At 46.5% G+C, this 19,496-nt stretch overlaps 1 protein-coding gene across 22 annotated transcripts in view; it reads right to left on the bottom strand.

Annotated features, from left to right (window-relative positions):
* The window catches only part of KCNMA1 (potassium calcium-activated channel subfamily M alpha 1), a 689,823-nt gene that overhangs the window by 50,032 nt on the left and 620,295 nt on the right, over positions 1 to 19,496 (bottom strand). For all 22 annotated transcript variants that reach the window (XM_054729031.1, XM_008145306.3, XM_008145307.3 and 19 more), the window contains 3 exons: positions 17,084 to 17,207; positions 13,522 to 13,746; positions 8,923 to 9,115 (listed from right to left, as the gene is read on the bottom strand). In XM_054729031.1, the coding sequence (XP_054585006.1) occupies positions 8,923 to 9,115; positions 13,522 to 13,746; positions 17,084 to 17,207 (542 nt within the window). The remainder of the gene's footprint in view (positions 1 to 8,922; positions 9,116 to 13,521; positions 13,747 to 17,083; positions 17,208 to 19,496) is intronic.

The raw sequence follows: 19,496 nt of genomic DNA, 5'->3' as shown, positions 1-19,496 counted from the left end.
TCAAGGCCCCTATTCTCCTCTGGATAACTAGTCCTCACCCAGTGTCCCTGCATCCTCTTCTTTCCAACCTGGATCGATGCTTCATGGGGCTGCCAGATCAATCTCCCTAAAGCTCGGGTCCAATCCCATCACTCTCTTGCTTTGCAACCTTCCATAACTCCCCAGTGCCTACTGAATTATTTACAGCTTCCTAACGCAGAAATTCATAAAAAGTTATTTACAGCTTCCTAACTCAAAAAGAGAAAAAAATCCCCAATGCCCAACCCACATTTCAGCCTCATGTGTCCCTGCTGTCTTATACACACACTGGATTGCAGCCAAATTATACTCACTGCTGTCCTTCAAACAGTCCCCATGTACTGCTGCCCCCCGACTGCTATTCTTCTCTCTGACTGCAGCCAGATCTATATGTTTCCACCTGCTGAAATCCTATGCATTTCTTCAGTGTTTCTCAAACCCACTCTCTCTCTTCATGTCCCCAATGTTAGCCTCCACTGATTGTAATTCTCACAGTAATACACCAGCACTCTGAGGCAGAGTGATGCGTTTGCATAGGGCGTTGCAAGGACAAGGAGTGTCCTTTATGACCGCTGTCTCGCCAGCAATGCACAGCCTGGGAACACAACAGGTGCTTAGACGTGTTTGTGGAACTGGACAGACACCTTCAGGACAGGTTGCATGAATCAGGTGAATGCAGAGCATATAACAGGAAAGGGAACGATAGAGGAACCTGAACACCAACATCCAAATACAGCAGCGACACTGAAATACACGCGCTCAATTTCTCAAAGAGACTCTGAATGGAGGCTCTGAATGGAGCACACAGTGGCTCCGGGGTGAGCCATGCTGCTGTATAATAGCAGCGTAGTGTTGGACCTCAGCTCCACCACCTTTCAAAAGCTGTGGTCAGGAAGAAGGCTAGTGCACTGGGCAACCAGTAGCCTTTACTTATCACCTTGAGACATAGGACAAGGACAAGACTGACAAAAACAGTTAGCAGAAAACAGTTAGAGCCTGGCATTCTCACCACATTCCCCCACCTCTTTTTCCTCCACTTCAGGGTTTTCAGTCTTGGGAAAGCTAAAGCCTATCCAAAAATATGAAAGGAAGCCCTGGCCAGTGTTTCTCAGTGGTTAGAGCATTGCCTCATGCACCAAAGGGTCTCAGGTTTGATTCCTGTCAGAGCACATACCTGGGCTGCGGGTTCCATCTCTGGTCGGAGCCCATGTGAGAGGCAATCAATCTATGTTTCTCTCTTACATCAATGTTTCTCTCTCTCCCCCACTCCCTTTCCTCTCTCTCTCTCTCTCTCTCTCTCTCTCTCTCTCTCTCTCTCTCTCTCATCAATTAAAAAATAGATAGCCTTGGATGACGATTAAAAATATATACTATAAAAATGATGAAAGGAAGAAGGCAGATCAGTAAGTTGAGCCAACAGAGTTGTCCTAAAGAATCAAAATGGTTTAAAACTTAGGATTGCCAGGAGACCAGGTTAAAAATTATTACTTAACCTCTCTAAGTCTCCGTTTCCTCCTCTTTGAAATCACAATGGCAACCTCCTTACCTAGTACACTTCCTCTGAGGAGCACCCAGGGCAGCGTTGTCAGCCCTGGCTGCACAGGGGACTCACCTGGGAGCTTGTCAGACTCCCGATGCCCAGGTTGTACCCAGACCAGTTACATGACAACTGCAGAGGTGCACCTCAGGCCTCAATATTTTTTAGTTTCTCAAGTGACTGTAATGTGCAGCCACGTGTGAAAATTAATGATCTAAGAAATGCATATTGTCTTGGTTGCCAAAACACCTATAACAGCAGCGGACATCCATGAAGCATGAGCATTACGGTTGGTGTTGGTGATGGTGGTGGTGGTGGTGGTGCTCGTGGTGTTCAGAGGGCCTCTGCTTTAGGTTCGGAGTTCTCATGGAGAGGAACTGTTTCCAGTGAAACATCACCAATCTCTGCGGCAGCTCCGTATTTCCTTCTCTGAGGCCATCAAGTACGCCTCTCACTGATCAACCCCCCACCCTTCAGCTCTCCCACCCCTTGACTCCACACCTTTGTTCTTTGACCTCACAGGGGTGTAATTCTTGTTCCATTTTTGGCCTATTGGTCTATAAGCCCCAACTCTGATTTGACTTCTTCCTCTTCCATCTTGGACTAGGTGGCCCCTCATTTCAATATTCTCTCAACAGCACCATGGGATCTCTTGCCTCCTCTGAATCTATACCCCAAGCTAAAGCCAAGTTCTCCTTTATCTGCCCTTTCTGCCAAGCACTGAACAGAAAATTACACCTTCATGGCCCCACCCTCAGTTGGTGCTCACTAATACTCACCTGTGCTTTCCCCTACCTCCAGTCCTCCCTCCCCCTTCCATGTTTCCTGCGGTGTCTGCTCTCATCAGTTTCCTGTCCCAGCTGTCTACTCCCTTAACTCCTCAAGGAAAACAAAGCTGGTTGCTCTCTCTAGTTTCGTCTTTCCCATCCAGCCTTCTCCCTTTGAAGGCCACATCATCTTCTGCTTCTCTCTGTCGCGCTCACTATTATTTAACAACTCTCTCCTAGAGCTTCAAACTTTCCCTCTTTGGGATTTAACTCAGTCTACTGCAGCCAACAAATAAACCATAAAACAAACAAACAAACAAACTAAAACACACACAAAAAAACATTTTCTCTGACAAGATCTTCTGAAATATCCTATTTCTCCCCCTATCAGCACAAAAAGCAATATACAGTCTCCAATTCTCATCTTATTTGAATTAACACTCAGACCCCTGAAGACCGGTTTCTCCTGGCCACAGGCTATTCAGCTGTTCTTGCTTAAGGTCATCAACAACTTCCTGAAGGACACATGTACCGTTGCCAGCCCTCATCTACTTGACTTTTCTACAGTTTCTGACAGTGCTAAACACCATTTCCTTCCCAATCTCTTCAGCCCAACAAATTCTCATTGCATGTTAACTGTCAGGTCCTGTGCTGGAGGCACTAGGGATATGAAGATGAACAAGATGAGGAGGAATCCTCACCTCTTAAAGGGGTCACAGTCTACTCAGGAAAACACACATATCAAGACATAATTAAGATACACTCTAGTTTGCTAATCTGGAATTTCTTCAGCTCTTTCCTTTACCTTTCATATCACGCAGGTACACTCCTCTAAGTCTCTACCCTCAGCTCTTTTCACTGGATTCTCTCCATGTTTGTCCGTTCAGTGTTGATGTTCCCCATGTTTATCCCTTTTTAATTAGTTGGTGGAGCTTATCTCCCTCTCCAATGACTTCCAAGTCTATAGCTTCTAACCTAACTTTATCCCTATAGCCTCAATGACTTCCAAGTCTAAAGCTTCTAACCTAACTTTATCCCTATAGCCTCATGTTCTAATTTCCTGTTGGATAGCCCACAGATACTTGCAACTCAAATGGACCAGGACCCAATTCTTTATCTTCTGCCCCAATCCTGTTTCTACCCCTGGGTCCTCTGCTTAATCAGTTTTACATCCACCTCGTAGCAAACCTTGAAGCAAACTTATTCCCAATATCTCATCCTTACCCATCCCCACCTCCTTCCCGTCTGACTGGTCTTCAGTGGCTACTTTTTTGTTTCAGTTTCATCTCAGTTGCTGTTTTCTCCTAGATACTGACATCACTAAATCTGTACTGTAAGCCCTCATCCCACCCCTTGCAGTGCATAGCAGTAGTCTTCTTATGTAGTTCATGCCACCATCTCCTTCCACTTCTAAACCATGCTCATTTTTTGCCTGTTATCTTTTAAAAAGATGGATTTAATCATCATCTTCCTATAAATCCAGACCCGAGAAAAGCAACAAGCCTAGACCTGTGATGTCCAATGTGGTAACCACTGATCTCATAAAACCATTTAAATTTAATTTTTTTTAAATTAAAGGAAAGTTTAGTTCCTCAGTCACACTAGCCACATGTTTTCAACTCACTTTCAAATGTCAGCTCTTCGTGGCAACCTTCTCCACTCCTTGAAATGTATAAAACGAGGATGTGCTCCTGCATTCTAGCCTGGCCCTGGTCTCACTGCGCTACACCTGTTCATGGGGGTGCCTCCTCCACTCTCCTGAGCCCCTCAAGGACAGCGAGTGGCTGAATCCATGTCATCTCCGTGTCCTGACACGTTAGGGCCTGACACATAATGGACATTCCCTTTATTCCTCATTCTTTCCCTTGAGGGTTGAGCAGGAAGAAACAGTAGGATGCTCCTTTCATAACAATATGGAAGCGTAACAGGAAGCTCAAGCACGGGCTCCCTCTTCTCAGGTGCTGACTCCAGCGGCTCTCTGAGAATGGCCTTCCTCCCCTGCTCACCCTCCCTTCCAAGACCCGACTCAGTTCCTGTCCTTTAGAACCACAGGGAAAACGTCTGGCAAGAGCCACTGTTGTACCAGCTGATTTAAATTGAAATGTTTTCCCCAGATAAATGTGTGCTAAATAATACACCAGCTCTCCAGCCAGAGGGAAGTGACAGGCGCTCTGTAAATAAAGGCACTTAGTTGCTGGTAAAGAGCCGTAAAGTGGTTCTGAGCTGATGTTTGCTGACCAGCAAGAAGCGGCTTCACCTGCTTTATGTAATTGTCACTGCAGTCTTGCCTGCTGTATATTAAAACTGCATCTCATAGACCCAACTGTCACATCGGATAGACCATCCGCATGGGGTGTGCCATCTTCTCTGTAATTGTTTTCGACAACCAGCCATCACATCTCAGATCATTTTAGAAAGTGTCTGGGCTAGAATCCCCAGGCTGGGTCAGCTCTGACACCATGTGGGCTCAGATACTGACACCACAAGGGATGTGAAAAGAGAAGAGGGGAGATGAAGTTTTGTTTGTCTAGGAGACCATGCGGCATGCAGTGCCAAGTGTCTGAACATGAATCCCAATGAGGACTCTCCCTTCGCATTGTTAAGACACATTTTCATGTTACCTTGTATCAGGACAGAAAAACTCTCCATAGGAAAGTTGCACAGGGACTCGTGACTAAGCTGGTCCAAGAGCACACACGTCTTTCCTGAGTCCACATTTCTGTCCCACTGCCTTCTGGAGAGGTGGTGATGTAGCTCTCAGGACCAAGCAAACTATGGGGTTTTACAAGGACTACAGAAGAAATAGCAAGGACAATCGGGTGGCAGTGGCCAGAAATCTATGTAGTTAACACTTGGATGGAGGGGTTACACTTGATTCCCAAAGTGAAAGAGGAACAGGAATCCATTCTGTGCTCTGTAACTCCAATCCACTGGGACCTCCCAATGCCCGGGGGAATGGCAGTAAACATATCTGAGCCCCATGAGCATTGCAGTTGGTGAAAAGGGTCTCGAAGGGGGACAGTGTCAGGGACACTCAGCTCATCCACCAGGCCCCACAGGTTGGGATGGACCCCAGGAGTGGGTGCATTTATAGAGCCTGCCCCTCGGGGAGGAAGCCACTTTCCTCATGAATGCCCACTGCCAAGCGACTGTCTTTGGGAAGGTCAGAGTGTCACCAGAGAAGAGTATTAGAAACCAAGCACCAAGAATGAGAAGAGCAGTCGCAGCAAGAAAGGAGGGAAATACGGGCTTGGGGTGTCCACAGCTCCCGAGGTCTCTCACTGAGCAGATCCAACTGCTTGCTGGTGACTGGGGGACACACCCTCCATTCTACTGCTGCCTGGGAGCCTGGAAGGATCTCCAGAGCACATCCTCTGCCTTCCTGTGAGCATGGGTGCACCTCTCTGTACATATATTCATGTGTACATGTGTACGTGTGTGCTGGTACAAAAGAAGTTTCTCTCTCTCTCTCTCTCTCTCTCTCTCTCTCTCTCTCTCTCTCTCTTTTCCTTCAGGAAAAATGAACTCCATTCTCCTTTCCTCCTTATCTCCCATCAAAACCTATTTTTCTTGCTTATTTCTGTGCTAAAAACAGTAAAGTAGGTTTTTGAGCTTTGCGTGGGTATCTGAGAAGAGGATGATATTTTACCCATTTGGCCATTAGAGAGGATCTAAGAGACCAGGATAACGTTTGCGGGAGCTGGAAGGAACACCTATTTCAGATGCATATACAGTTGGATCTTGAACAATTCAGGGGTTAAGGTTGCTGACCTCCCATGCAGTTGAAAATCTACATATAACTTGTGACTCCCCCAAAACTTAACTACTAATAGTCTACCACTGACCAGAAGCCTTACCAACAACATCTACAGTTAATTAAAACATTATGCATGTTATATGTATTATATACTACTAGTGACCTGGTGCACGGATTCGTGCACATTGAAAGAAAATTAATTAGAAGATGGCTGGCGGGGTGGGACTGGGTGAAACGGGCCAGACATGCCCTGGAGCCAACCTCCCGCATCCCTCCCCAGCATTTGCAAAGTGAGTGGGGGTCCCTCTGGCAGGTGGGGGTCCCTCAGCCTGGCCTGCAGGGATCGGGTTAAACCTGGCTTTCCGACATCCCCCGAGGGGTCCCAGAGTGGGAGAGGGCACTCTGCATAGTTGCTGTCATACAGGATGTGGAACACAAACGCAAGTGTGCAGTAAACCAGATTTGGGGCCGACAGTGCCCCAGCAACAACATAACCCACAGCCAAAGGTAAAATCACATGGCCCCGTGAGGAATCGGGTTCCCTTCTCTCTGGTTTTGGGGTGCATCACCCGAGAACCACTGCTGCTCGGCAGCTCCTGCGTTGAATGTCTGCCCCCTGGTGGTCAGTGTGCATTATAGCGACCAGTTGGATGATCAGACACAATATATTAGCCTTTTATATATATAGATATATTATTACAATAAAGTAAGCTAGAGAAAAGAAAATGTTATTAAGACAATCATAAGGAAGAGAAAATACATTTACAGCACTGTATGTATTTATTGAAAAAAAATCATGTATACGTGGACCATTACAGCACAAACCTCTCTGTTCAAGGGCCAACTATATAACTAAGTTGTACATGAAGACTTTGATCCATGGACCTGAAAAATCCCAATGACTGGATTGGGAGGAAGTGGGCATCCTGGGGGGACAGGGGTGCTCTCCTGTCCCTTCTGCTCAGCCCCCTCCATCCACAGGGAGCACTTCTGGCTCCACTTCCTTCCCTTCCCCCTGCTGGTCCTGCCCGGAGAGGAGGAGCGCCTGGCCAGGTGGTCAGCATGTTCACTGGACCTGGATTCCTTAGTGTGAAGATTGATTGTGCCTTAAAGCCGTGCACATGAGTTACCTGGAACCCTTAGAATTCAGCTTCCAACCCAGAAGGTCTGGGCTAGGCATGAGATTCTACATTTTTTACAAGGTCCCTGGTGGTGCCCCGGCTGGAGTTGGAGGACCCATACGGAAGTACTAGTACTTAAAGGCACCTCGTAGGCCAGCTTGCTGTCTGCTCACAGCCTTGTCACCTCTGCTCTCTGCCTTCCCAGCATGCAGCTGGGTGGTAAGAGCTGTCCTCAAAGCCTGGCATGTTGCCCTGCCCTGTGGGTACCGCTGAGTTAGTGGACACCAAGATTAAGATGTGCAGGAGAGGCAGAGGATGAGAGAGGGGAGAAGTCTAAACTGGGCTTCCAGCTGTCCCCATCAGGGTTCAGAAAAGAATCCACTCTATTCCGAGTATAAGGAGGCTGACACCACCATTGGGAAGGCTGCGGGAGCAAGTCAAATGGGCCACCATTCGCCATTTCATTTGCAACACCAAGTGGAAGGTTCTCCAGAGCTTCACAGAAGATGCCGTGAGACTCAGATGCCCAGAGAAGCCCGCTCTCCCAACCTACTCCCCAGCACCAAAGCCGTGGTTCTTAGCAGGCTGCCCTGAGATCTGCTTGGAACCTCACGTCTGCGCAGGGTTTGGCTGCAGCGGCCTCCCTTTCTCTCCCCGTTCCAGGTCTCTCTCAGGCCCCGCTCTCACTGGCAGACTCCAGCCCAGACCACATAAGGAAGAGGATTCGAGGAACTACTGGCCCTGGCCTCACACCAGATGTCAGAAGGAGGTGGTGGTGATGCAGAATTGGCACAGGTCTACGCTGCGTGGAGCCGGGCTTTATCTCGTCACTGCGATGGTATCTACGCCCCAGCAGCTCGGGTTCCCATGGGCTGTGCTCCCTCTACCTTGGCTCCTGGAATGATGGGAATCAGGTCCTTCTCAGGCCCCCAGTGCCACCCATCCAGTAGACCACACATGACAATATCCTACAGCTCAGGGCAAGCCTACTCAGTGGTGCTTTGGGGAGAAAAATGCCTCCCAGCCTGTCCTGCTGAGGCCCTAATTAGAAAGGCTGTTACGGGGTTTTTGCTGTGCTGCCTGCCTGCGACTCCTCGGTGACATCTTTGCTTGTAGCTACCTGCCCAGGATCCCAGGGAAAATGACAGGGGAGATTGGGGCAGAGCCGAGGTGGCATTTAGCTCTACTGTGCTCCCTGTAGAGAATGCATGGGCTGATGAGCACCACCTCTTGCTAAAAGACTTTCGGTGCCCACACAGCCCCCTCTCTCCGGGGGCCACATCCCTTGGTTGGCATCTAATCACATAAAGCTTAACACCCCCGAGCAGCGACAACAATAGCAAAGCGTCGTAGAGGTCAATGGCAATGACATATTCTGGGGAGAAACGCTGTGAATTGCTCAGCCAGCGTCTTCCGGTGCTCTGACATTTAGTTGGTGACCCTGGTCACAAAACCACCGTTTGGGAAGGCTGAGGGGTGGCGATGTAAAGGCTGGTTCATTCCCCAGGGAGGCAGCGTGCTCTGAGCGTGGGTCTTCCTGCCTGGGTCCTGGGATGGCCAGGAGAGCCAGCGCCTGCCCCTTTGAGCGCCACTGCAGCGACCGCGGGTTCCACTGCCTGGCAGGCCGACGTGAGCCTCTGTGAATTACTGAGTGAAGGATATCCCTCTTGCCAGCCCTGTCCCCTGCAGGCAGAGGAGAGGACTATTACAGGCTGTCCTTACCTTGGGAATTCGCCTGCAAGACCCCGATGCTGTCATCAAACTGCATAGATTTGATGTTGAGTGACGCCAAGATGCATTCCTTGTCCTGCAGCGAAGTATCATCAATATTATTCTGATTGGCTGACAGGATAACGCACATGTCACAGAGGTTGATGTTGACGGCCCTTAAATCAGCCCGACTTAATGGCGTACCCTTTGGCAGAGAGGAAAGAAAAAAAATAGGAGAAGCAAAAGTGAGACCGAGGGACGAGAAGGAAAGAGAAAAAAAAAAAAAAAAAAAAAACAAATTAAAGATCGTGCTGGAGCTTTGGGAAATTATTTAACAAGTATCTTCTTTATGCCTTGACATTAAGCTGGCCTAACTGCATTCAGGGGAATAGGAGCTGTGTGCTAATCTAAAGGGTAGTCGGTGCTGATGGCAGCATTTTAGGCTCGCTCTCAATACTCAATCAAGCTATTACTAACAAACGAGGGAGGAATAATGCCAGGGTTCTACATCTCCTTCTTGCTGGAAATTGTCTTGATTTAAGGAACTGTCCTGTGGCAACCTCAGGCTTTCAGAACGTAACGAGGGGGTGGGTTTCAAGTGCCTGTTTATTTAATAGCAGGTCACTTCTGTCACAAGCAAAAGACAGCAGCTCCAAGGAGAATTTCGGATGCAGGCAAGGGGAATGGCCAATGAGCAGTCGTGAGGAGTTGGGGCTGAGACAAGGCTGCCCTCGGAGGATGTGGGAGGGGGGGCAGCTACATGCATCTTGCAAAGGGGAGAGGGAAAGGAGTGAAGTTTCAGGTCATAGAATTTTATTGCATATTTTCAGCAGAAAAAAAAATAAGGAAATCTCCTAATGGTCCAACAATATAGGAAAGACTAAACACGCCATGGGGCCTACATAGCATGGGAGTCTACGCAGCCAGGAAAGGGGCTGAAACCACTCTCCACGCGGGAATCGCCTCGGAAGAATCTCGCACAGAGGGATACATGGGAAAAGGGAAAAACAAGTTCTACACAATTTGAAAAGTATGACATCATTTATGTGAAAAGAATTCCACAAAATGAAACTATATGTTTATGAATCTATTTATAAAGATACGTACATTCAAAGAGAAAGTTCAGGAAAAATTCATACTACACTAATAACAGTAATTACCTCTGGGGAGGAGAATAAGATTGGGGTGAAGGGAAAAGTTTGGTTTGGATTTTACATACTTCTGTATTGCTTGATATTTTATAACATGAATGTGTTTGTACATTCTTAGTGTAATTAAAAATAAACAAAGCAGAAAACAGAATTTTTTAAAATCCTGAAACAACAAAATAGTGGGGAGGGGAGGACAGATCAGGGAGGTGATGACAGAGAGGCCAGGAAGGCAACCATGGTGAGGGGCGTGAACCCACTTGCTCTGTGTCCTCAGGAAGAGTCCCAGCAGGCCTCAGCAGGCCATCCGTGGCTGAGCGCTCAGGGACACCCCTCTGGAGTCCACACCCAGCCCCAGTCTCTTTGGTCCTCCAGCTGCCATCCAGCCTCTGCTTTGCCTGCATGGAGACCCGAGTAGCCTTCACCTACTGACTGTGCAGGGCCAGGGTTTGCCAGCCTCTGGGTACCTTTCTCTAGTTCTCCAGGAAAGGGGCCTTGAGAAGGTTGGACTTGGCTGTGGACATCAAGGCCATCAACCCTCTTTTATGACTTAGTGTCATTCATGATTCTCTCCTCAGCCCCCAGGATATTGCCACAAGGCAGAGCAAAGGAGGGAGAGGGTTCAGTACTGAGGGGCTGAGGAGCTACTCATTCCAGACTCTGGAGCATCATCTTTTGAGAGAAGGGGAAGGGTCCCCTCTCCTCCTGGGATCTCTTGGTACAAAAGAAGTTAGACCAACTTCCTGAGTCACTGTGTCAGTGCATAAGCCTCAACTGCCTGCATCCATATTCCTTTAATTTTCACCGTGTGGGGAATCAGCAGTAAATTGTGACATAAGACAATCCCTGCACAGCTGTATACGCGTGATTTCAAAAATTCAAAAAATACAAATGGCATACATAAAAACCCTCTGTGTTTCTGGGGGCTGGCCCTCCCTGTGAGGCACTGTTTAAACAGTGAAATATATGCAGACAGAGAAGGGCCATTTTGTACAAATATGTGGTATTTGAGTATGCTAAATTGTGGAGTGTCTGAAAAGGACCTGCAAATATAAAAGCTCATTCATATAAATGCAGGCAGGTGGGTGGATGTGTACAAGGGCGCGCAAAAGGAAACACACACACACACACACACACACACACACACACACACACCAAATATTACATACACACAGACTCATATAACCCAGCAACATAATAAACTCCTCACAAGGTACTTTCAGACCCTAGTCCATGTACTCCCAGGGGCCTACATGTAAGAGCCCACAGAGGAAGATAGTCATGGAAAAACAGAATCTAATCAACGTCTGAAATTCGCAAGCTGTGTATCTGTTTACACACTTCAGCGTGCATGACTGGTTTTCTGCAGGTGACTATTTTTAATTACCCGTGTTTATTAAGTCAGTGAGTTTTGGGCCCAGCATCCAAAAGATATCTGTCTATATTTTTCTCCTGTCTTTAAATATTTATGGAATACCTATCGTGCCAGGCATATGTAAGGATAAATGGTGGCTGCTAGTGCATATTACTTGTGGGTAGTTTATTACATATTTATTGAATTATATTTCTTCATTTTTTTTGTTTTTTCTATTTTTGAGGTTCTGGAAGCTGATAATAGAAATAATGAATTTCAGCTCCATAAGTGGGAAAAAAACCTAGCTTCCTAAAATGTAGCATCAAACTCATGTTCTTCAATTCCAGGGATGTGAACTTCCAAGAAAAATGTGTGGCAAACAAGTGATATTTGCATGGATGCGTGACACAGAGAACTGTATCAAATGTTGAAATGTACAACAATTTTTTGACATTTATGGCAAATATATTGATTAATAATTAGGAAGTAGTTGCAGGACTCACAGATCATGTATACCCTATCCTCACACTAAGTTGTAAAGTAGCAAATTTTCCTTTGATTTGGGTAGCAGTGTTTCATAATCAAGACTATCACAGGTTGCCCGGCCTGTGTGGCTCAGTGGTTTAGAGCATCGTTCCCGTGCACCACAAGTTCTTGGGTTCGATTCCAGTCAGGGCATGTACTTGGGTTGCAGGTTCCATCTCCAGCCCCAGTCAGGGTGTGAGCAGGAGGCAATCAATTGATGTTTCTCTCTCACATTGATGGTTTTTTTTTTTCTCTCTCTCCCTCCCTTCCTTCCACTCTGTCTGAAATCAATGGAAGAAGATCTCTTCAGGTGAGGATAAAATCCTATATAATAAAAGCCTGATATGTAAGTGTCCGGTCATCCAGTGACTGGTCGACTGCTCAACCAATCAAAGCATAATATGCTAATGATATGCTAAGACACTCAACTGCTCGCTATAACATGCACTGACCACCAGGGGGCAGATGCTCCGACCGGGAGGTTAGCTTGCTGCTGGGATCCGGACAATGGGGACTGAATGAGATGGGCTGGACACACCCTGGAGCACTCCCATAGTCCCTCTCTGGCTGGCCAACCTCCCGCATCCCTCCCAGCCAGCCCAACAGGGACTGGGAGAGACAGGGCTGGACACACCCTAGAGCCCTCCCGCGATCCTTCCCCTGCCCGATTGTGCAGCGGTGGGGTCCCTCAGCCTGGCCTGCACCCTCTCCCAATCCAGGACCCCTTGGGGGATGTTCGAGAGCCGATTTCAGCCCAATCCTGCAGGCTACTCCCCTCAGGAGGGCGCCAGATGCAGGGTGAGCTCTGCTGCAGCACCAGGAGGCTCTCCCGATTGGGAATGATTGGGCGAGAGTCCACAGCAGGCACAGTGGGGCTGGGATGAGTGGGAGCAGCAGATAGGAGCTGTAGGTGGCGTTGGACTGCGGGTTTCAGCCTGATCCCCGCAGGCCACCCAGAGGGGTCCCACCCCATGCATAAATTCATGCACCGGGCCTCTAGTAAATAAATAAACAAAAAAACAAACAAAAAAAGAATATCACAGTAACACATGTGCGGGCACACACACAAACCCAGGGAAACACACTGGGCTGCTAAATGAGTGACGCGGAGAGGCTGATCAGCAGAAGGGGTCGGCCTTCATAGAGCAAAAATAAATAAAGAGCTCTGTTAAATACATTTAGCTAAGAACAGAATGTGGTACAATCAAGATTCCCCCATAAATAAAATGATATAAATAGTTCCATAAGTAAAGTCTGCTCTAAGCATCATGCTATCGAACAGCACTGGGATTGGGTAGGCATGAGAGAGTGTTTAGACACTGACATGGTTAATACATTTGATACCAGCTAAACTTCATGTCTGAGGAGCGACTGAACTGGGCTGCAAATTCCTTTTAATAAGGTCCCCCAGGGTTTGGATATTCCTAGATGGAGCGTAGAGGAAGGGCTGAGTCCTCAGGCCCATAACCAGATAAAGAAGCAGAGGCGTGATCAAAGCTCCAACTATTATATCCATCTGGGATTTTTTGTGTATGAAAGGAATTTAAAAAAACCCCACCATCAATAATGTGACCTTGGACTTACAGGCAATATGGACACTTTGGGGAAGTTGTGAAGCGTCTCCCATTCCCGCTTGAGGTACTCAATGGAGCCCACGAACACGATGTGCTTGAGCTCGTGGTAATGAAAGTTGCTGGCACGGAGTGGCATCACCAGGTTCCGGAGGCCAATCAGGGCTGAGCTGACATCGCCAAAGATGCAGACCACCACGTGGCCACTCAGGACGGTCATGGCGGCTTCACTTCGAGTCTGCAGCAGGGAGAAGTGCATGAGCATCCAAGAGGAGACCTCCTCGGGTTGTGGTAAGAACTAAAAGAATCGCCTGGTTGGCATGGCTGGTGGTTGAGCATCAACCTATGAACCAGGAGGTCATGGTTCAATTCCCAGTCAGGGCACATGCCCAAGTTGTGAGCTCGATCCCCAGTGTGGGACATGCAGAAGGCAGCCAATCAATGATTTTCTCTCATAGCTGATGTTTCTATCTCTCTCTCCCTCTCCTCTCTCTTCCTCTCTGAAATCAATAAAAACATATTTTAAAAATAACTAAAAAATCATGAATATAAAGGATAGAGTAAACACACATAGCAAGCACTTGTTGAGTGCTTACTATGTGATATTATATGCTATAATTTTTATCTCAACAATGTTATACACATGCTATATATATTTATAATTTGAGTGTGTGTGTATCTATCACACTGGGTGTACTAAATATATTGAAACATATACCCGCACATACCACTACATTTTTTATAATGATTTTAAAAAGCCATGCCTATGAGCAGATCTTTCTTAATGGTTTTCAGGGGGAAAGTCAGAGGAAACAGCGATATTTATGTTATTTGGAAAGGGAAGACTTAGTTTCTACTAAGTTGTTGATAAAATGAGCTGTGTTTTTGCCCTGGCCAGGTGGATCAATTGGTTGGAGGGTCAGTCTGTACACCAAAAGGTTGCAGGTTCGATTTCTGGTCAGGGCATATACTTAGGTTGTGGATTTGATCTCTGGTCTGGCGTGTGTGGGAGGCAACAGATCAATGTTGGGGGTTTTTTTGTGTGTCTTTCTCTCTCTCTCTCTCAAAATCAATTTAAAAAATCATATCCTCTGGTGAGGATTTAAAAAAGAGAGAGAGAGAAGAGAGAGAGAGAGAGCTGTGTTTTCTGCCTCTCTTGCTGAGATGAGGATAAAATGGTCAAATCCTATGTTGGTCTCAAGAAATGTGAGTTCTCAGTTCTAGACTCATCCGTGAGATGTTAAGTACATCATTGCATCAATAGGTGGAACAGAATATCCTAAGCCAGGGATTAGCAAACTATGGCCCACAGGCCAAATCTGGCCCACCACCAACTTTTGTATGGCCATGGCTCGTGAGCTAAGATTGATTTCTATATTTTAAAATGGTTGGAAAAAACAAAAAGGAGAATATTTCACAATCTGTGAAAACTATATAAAATTCAAATTCCAATAAAATTTTATTACAACACAGCAGATTTTATTCATCTAGGTCTTGCCAATGGTTGTTTTTACATTGTAATGGCAAAGTTGATTAGCTGTGACAGAGAACGTACGTATGCCCAACAAAACCTAAATTATTTATTATATGACCCTTTACAACTGACCCCTGTCCACTGCAACCTTGGGGTCTCCAGCAGCATGCCTGGAGTGGCTCACCTGTGTAGTTAGTTACCAGAGGAAGATTCCCCAAAATCATTAAAAAGATCTAGAGCAAGATTGACAAGAGAAACGGCAGCCTGTGTCTTTCCCAACCCCTGTCCTGAATCTACAAAGGAGACAAATAAAAGAATCAAATGACCCCCATCAGAAGAGGACATCAGCTTCCCAGGAAATGCCATGTTAGCCACTGCTGGTGGTTTCGCTCACTGTTGGTAAAGGGAACAACACACGAAGGCCAGGTGTGGGCCTTTGTCTGCCTCTCCTTCTGGCCCAATACCTCCCATCTTGCCTGCCTGCCTGTCCACCCACTGAATGCCTGAGTAGCCCCACGTGGCTTATAATGCTTTGGGGGAGGCATATTAATGTCCACTGCACATATCAAACTCTGCTCCACTTAATCCCTAGAACTGACCCGTGTATTGATTGTTTAAATGCCAATATTGCAATTCATGACAATGTCAGGGTTATTATAGTAACCCCCAAGGAGGGGAAGAAGCTAGCTTTTACTCCCTGATCGTTAGACTAAAATAGGAGAAGTTGCCATTATTGGTTTCCCTCTGTAATAGCACAGGAACACCTAAGACACCAGCTGTAAGAAATGTTTCATAAACTGTGGCCAAGGGGGACCCACTGGGAGTCACAGCACACATCACCACCTCATGGAGTAGACCTGGAGTTGATTATCTTGGCTGCAAGAAAGTGTGTGTGCCTGGGTACCACCAGCAGAGGGTCAACTAGACTGTAAGGTGCTGTGATGGGGCTCCTAATTATTTTGAATTGCCAGACCACCTGGGAGCTAGCTCCCTTCAACAAGCCCGAGGAATCCAAACTGGGTCCGGAGGAGGGAGCAGAGCATTTAGAATAGGGAGGTGGGGAAGGCACCAGTTAGCAGAGTGACTGAGGGACAGAGGCTGACCCTAGAAACTTAGATCAGCCACAACCCCACCTGGAGTACCTTGTAAAAGTACTCAGCCCTAGAGAATCTGATTCTGCCAGTTTTAAGACCCACTGGAGAAATGATTCACACGTGCATCCTGTGTCTGCCTCGCATGCTTCAAGGCCCTACTCAAGCTGGGCCTTAATGGCCTCAAACCCGTGGAAGCACAACCTGTTTATATCCAATAAGACTTCCTGGACACTGAAATGCATGCCAGGCTTCTCCCTGAAATTTGAATAGCACTTTGTGCCTCTAAACATGTAGCTTTAAATGTATTGTTTCATGGTTATATTTTATGTTTCCTCTCCAGTTAGATTATAACTTCCTTAAGATTGAGGCCATCTCATTAGTAGCACTATTTGTCATCTTCAGCACTCCACCTGTCTACACTCTGTGCTAAGAAGGATCACAAATATGCGGAGCTATTGTCTAAATGCACACAAACTACTGTTATATACACATAACAATACAGGCAGTATTCAGATTTTTTCATGGCATTTAACGGTAATAATGATAGCAATAGGAAGCTTTGTTGAGTTATATATTGGGCTTTAATTTTCACTACAACCCTATGAGTTATGGTCATTCTCATCTCATTTTCTTACAGATAAGAGAACTGAAGTGCAAGGTCAAGTGACTTGTCCATGTCGGTGCAGCTGCTAAAAAGCACAGGCAGGCTCTGGCCCCAGAGCCACACCCACAGAAGTGAGGGTACCTATGTCTTCCCATGATGCCTTTCATAAGCATGTGATCCTATTGTAATGACTCCATAAATATTCAGAGATAGGAAATTCTACTCTTGGTTCATGTTCTTATGAGAGTCCTAGCTGCTTCAATATGTGTTCTGAATTTTAATTATTAAAAGTAATTAGCACCAGGGGCTGAATTATCCCACTTTGCAGTCAGAGAAACCACTGCCCTAGTGAACATAGCTTGGGACAGAAGCGGGCGGCATCGATTTGCGGCCTGTCACTCACCAGGATGACTTTCTCTATCTCCTTGGGTGCGCACCAGTGAAACATCCCAGTAGAGTCGTACTTCTTCACGTTGGAGTCCATGTTGTCAATCTGATCATTGCCGGGAATTAACAAGGGGTCATGCCTGGGGAGAAAAGGGCAGGAAAGCCGAAGTGGAAAATGTGATAAATTATAAATGAAAAGTGCCCCCCGAGTTCCATGGTGGAGATGAAGGATGCAGAGAATGTGGTTGTCACTGAAAGACATTCTTGTACTTGCAAACCCATCCTTTGAAAGACAACTGCCTCAAACCACCAGCACCTGGAAGTGCAGGAGACCTTTGTCAGGTAATAATTCTGCCATTCTCTCCTACTCCCCTTTGCTACAATGACCTTCACGTTATTTTGTGGATTTGGTCTCCCTTTTTATGAAGAGGTCACTCTTGGTCCTCCTCTCATTTGACCAGCTATCCAATTTCTCCAGTGCACACACACGCGCACAGTTCGTTGTTAGCATTGGCAATGAAGAGGAAGGAATAGGAACAGGGTTTCAATGCTGACTGACTGGCATGAGGATGGAAAGCCAATTACTCGCTCTTTCTGACTACAACTTCTGACGTGATTCTCTTCGCAGTAAAAGCTTTAACAGGCTGCACTTTAAATATTTTAGCAATTTGCCCAATCAGATTTTGCTCTCCCCGGCTGAAGCCCTTTAAAGATTCAGCAGCATGTCACTTCAGAGCAGACTGACTACCAAACGCCCACATCTGGAATACATAATTGCAATACTAAGCAACACTCTCTCTCCTTGCCTTGACAACTGCATTTGCACTAACTGTCCAATGGTGCTCCCCCCACCCACCTTCGCCTCCCAACTGCAGCATCCCTGCATGAGAGCCTCAAGCTCAGACACATCTTAATACACTTGTCTTGAATTCTCAGGGCTGCATTCACCCTCTCTCGCCTTGTTACTAGGGGAAAAGGAGGAGGCTTATACAGAGTCCTCCCCTCCAATGGATTGGCAGAGCCACACCGACATCCTTAAGCATTGCAATAGAACCAGGCAGGTCTAACGAGTTTGCAGCATAAGAAACATACTCCTGCGTGTTGGGCGATATCTGTGTCCAGATTCTGTCTCCAATAGTGGTTCTGTGCCTCAGGTTTGGGCTGGGTCATTTGGGTTGCCAAAACAATGACCACTATAATTGGAACAATGTCCCAGGCATCCCTGCAGTGGAGCTATTTTTCCTGAACAGTATTGTCCATTCAAGATCTAAAATATAAGTAGGTTTAAATTCCAGATATTTACTGTAAAGTGATTTTACTTAAGTAATCTACTTCAAACATCAAAAGGTGACCTTTATTTAGTTGACATTATTTCTCCCTCTGAACTTTTCCTGACACTTCTCACTTATATGTTCACAATGCAGACAGTGGGGCAGCCAACCTTCCTAGATGGTCCACAGACCTAGAGTTACACTTTCAGGATGTCTACCATGACCATCTCAGCCTCCCACCCCAACTTAGGATGAGAAAGCTCTTACTGTATTTATTTATTCCTGAGAATTTGTTTCCAGGCTGTGCCAAATGACACCAACCATGTGAAGCAACCCTGCAAAGTTATCTCCAATGAACATACTAAATTATGATAGGAATTGTCATGCAGGGTCTAAAGGAGAAGAATACCAACCCCCCCTCCCTTGGAATAGCATCTCAGTGGCTGGGTATTTGAGAGGTCTTGAGGTGTTATAAACCACCTGGCCACCTTTCAGATACTGAACTCAGTCAAAAATGATAAAATAAAAAGGCAGTTTCTGATAAAAACTGGTGTCAGATTAGGGCAAGAGCAAAGTTTGAATTTTTTGTCCTTGAAGAATATGTAATCTACACTAATAAAAGAGAAACATGCAAATTAACCATCACTCTGTATGCCCACCAGCCAATCAGGAGGGAATATGCAAATTAGAAGGACAAAGATGGCAGCCGCCCAGCTGCTCCAGGGGCTGAGTGGCAGGGCGGGACAGGACACCTGCTATGAGAAGGAGGGCGGGGGCGAAGGGATCTACAGGAGTGGCACTCCAGTTGCAGTGAAGACAAAGATGGCAGACTCTGGCCGGAGCAAAGCCCTGGGTCCCGGGTGCCAGAGGAAAACCGATGCTGGAAGCCAAAGGAAGGAAAGCCTATTGCACAAATCTCTTTGTGCAACGGGCCTCTAGTTGTTCTATATTTATCTATTCTCTTGGACAAGTAGATGGGCAGAGACCACCATAGCGAAAAGGCTTGAGAAAATGAGCAGAATGAACTCTTGAAAGAGGATCTTAATAAAGTTGACCTGAACATAAAGAGTCCTGTTTACTGGTTGGAGAAGGAAGATTATCTCAGGAAAGTTTAAGACCCGCCCCCAATGCATTCAGGAATTAAAAGATACCCAACAA

Source organism: Eptesicus fuscus, chromosome 17 (genome assembly GCF_027574615.1).
Source record: "Eptesicus fuscus isolate TK198812 chromosome 17, DD_ASM_mEF_20220401, whole genome shotgun sequence".
Taxonomy (NCBI): Eukaryota; Metazoa; Chordata; class Mammalia; order Chiroptera; family Vespertilionidae; genus Eptesicus; species Eptesicus fuscus.
This window is presented reverse-complemented; position numbering and strand designations above follow the sequence as displayed.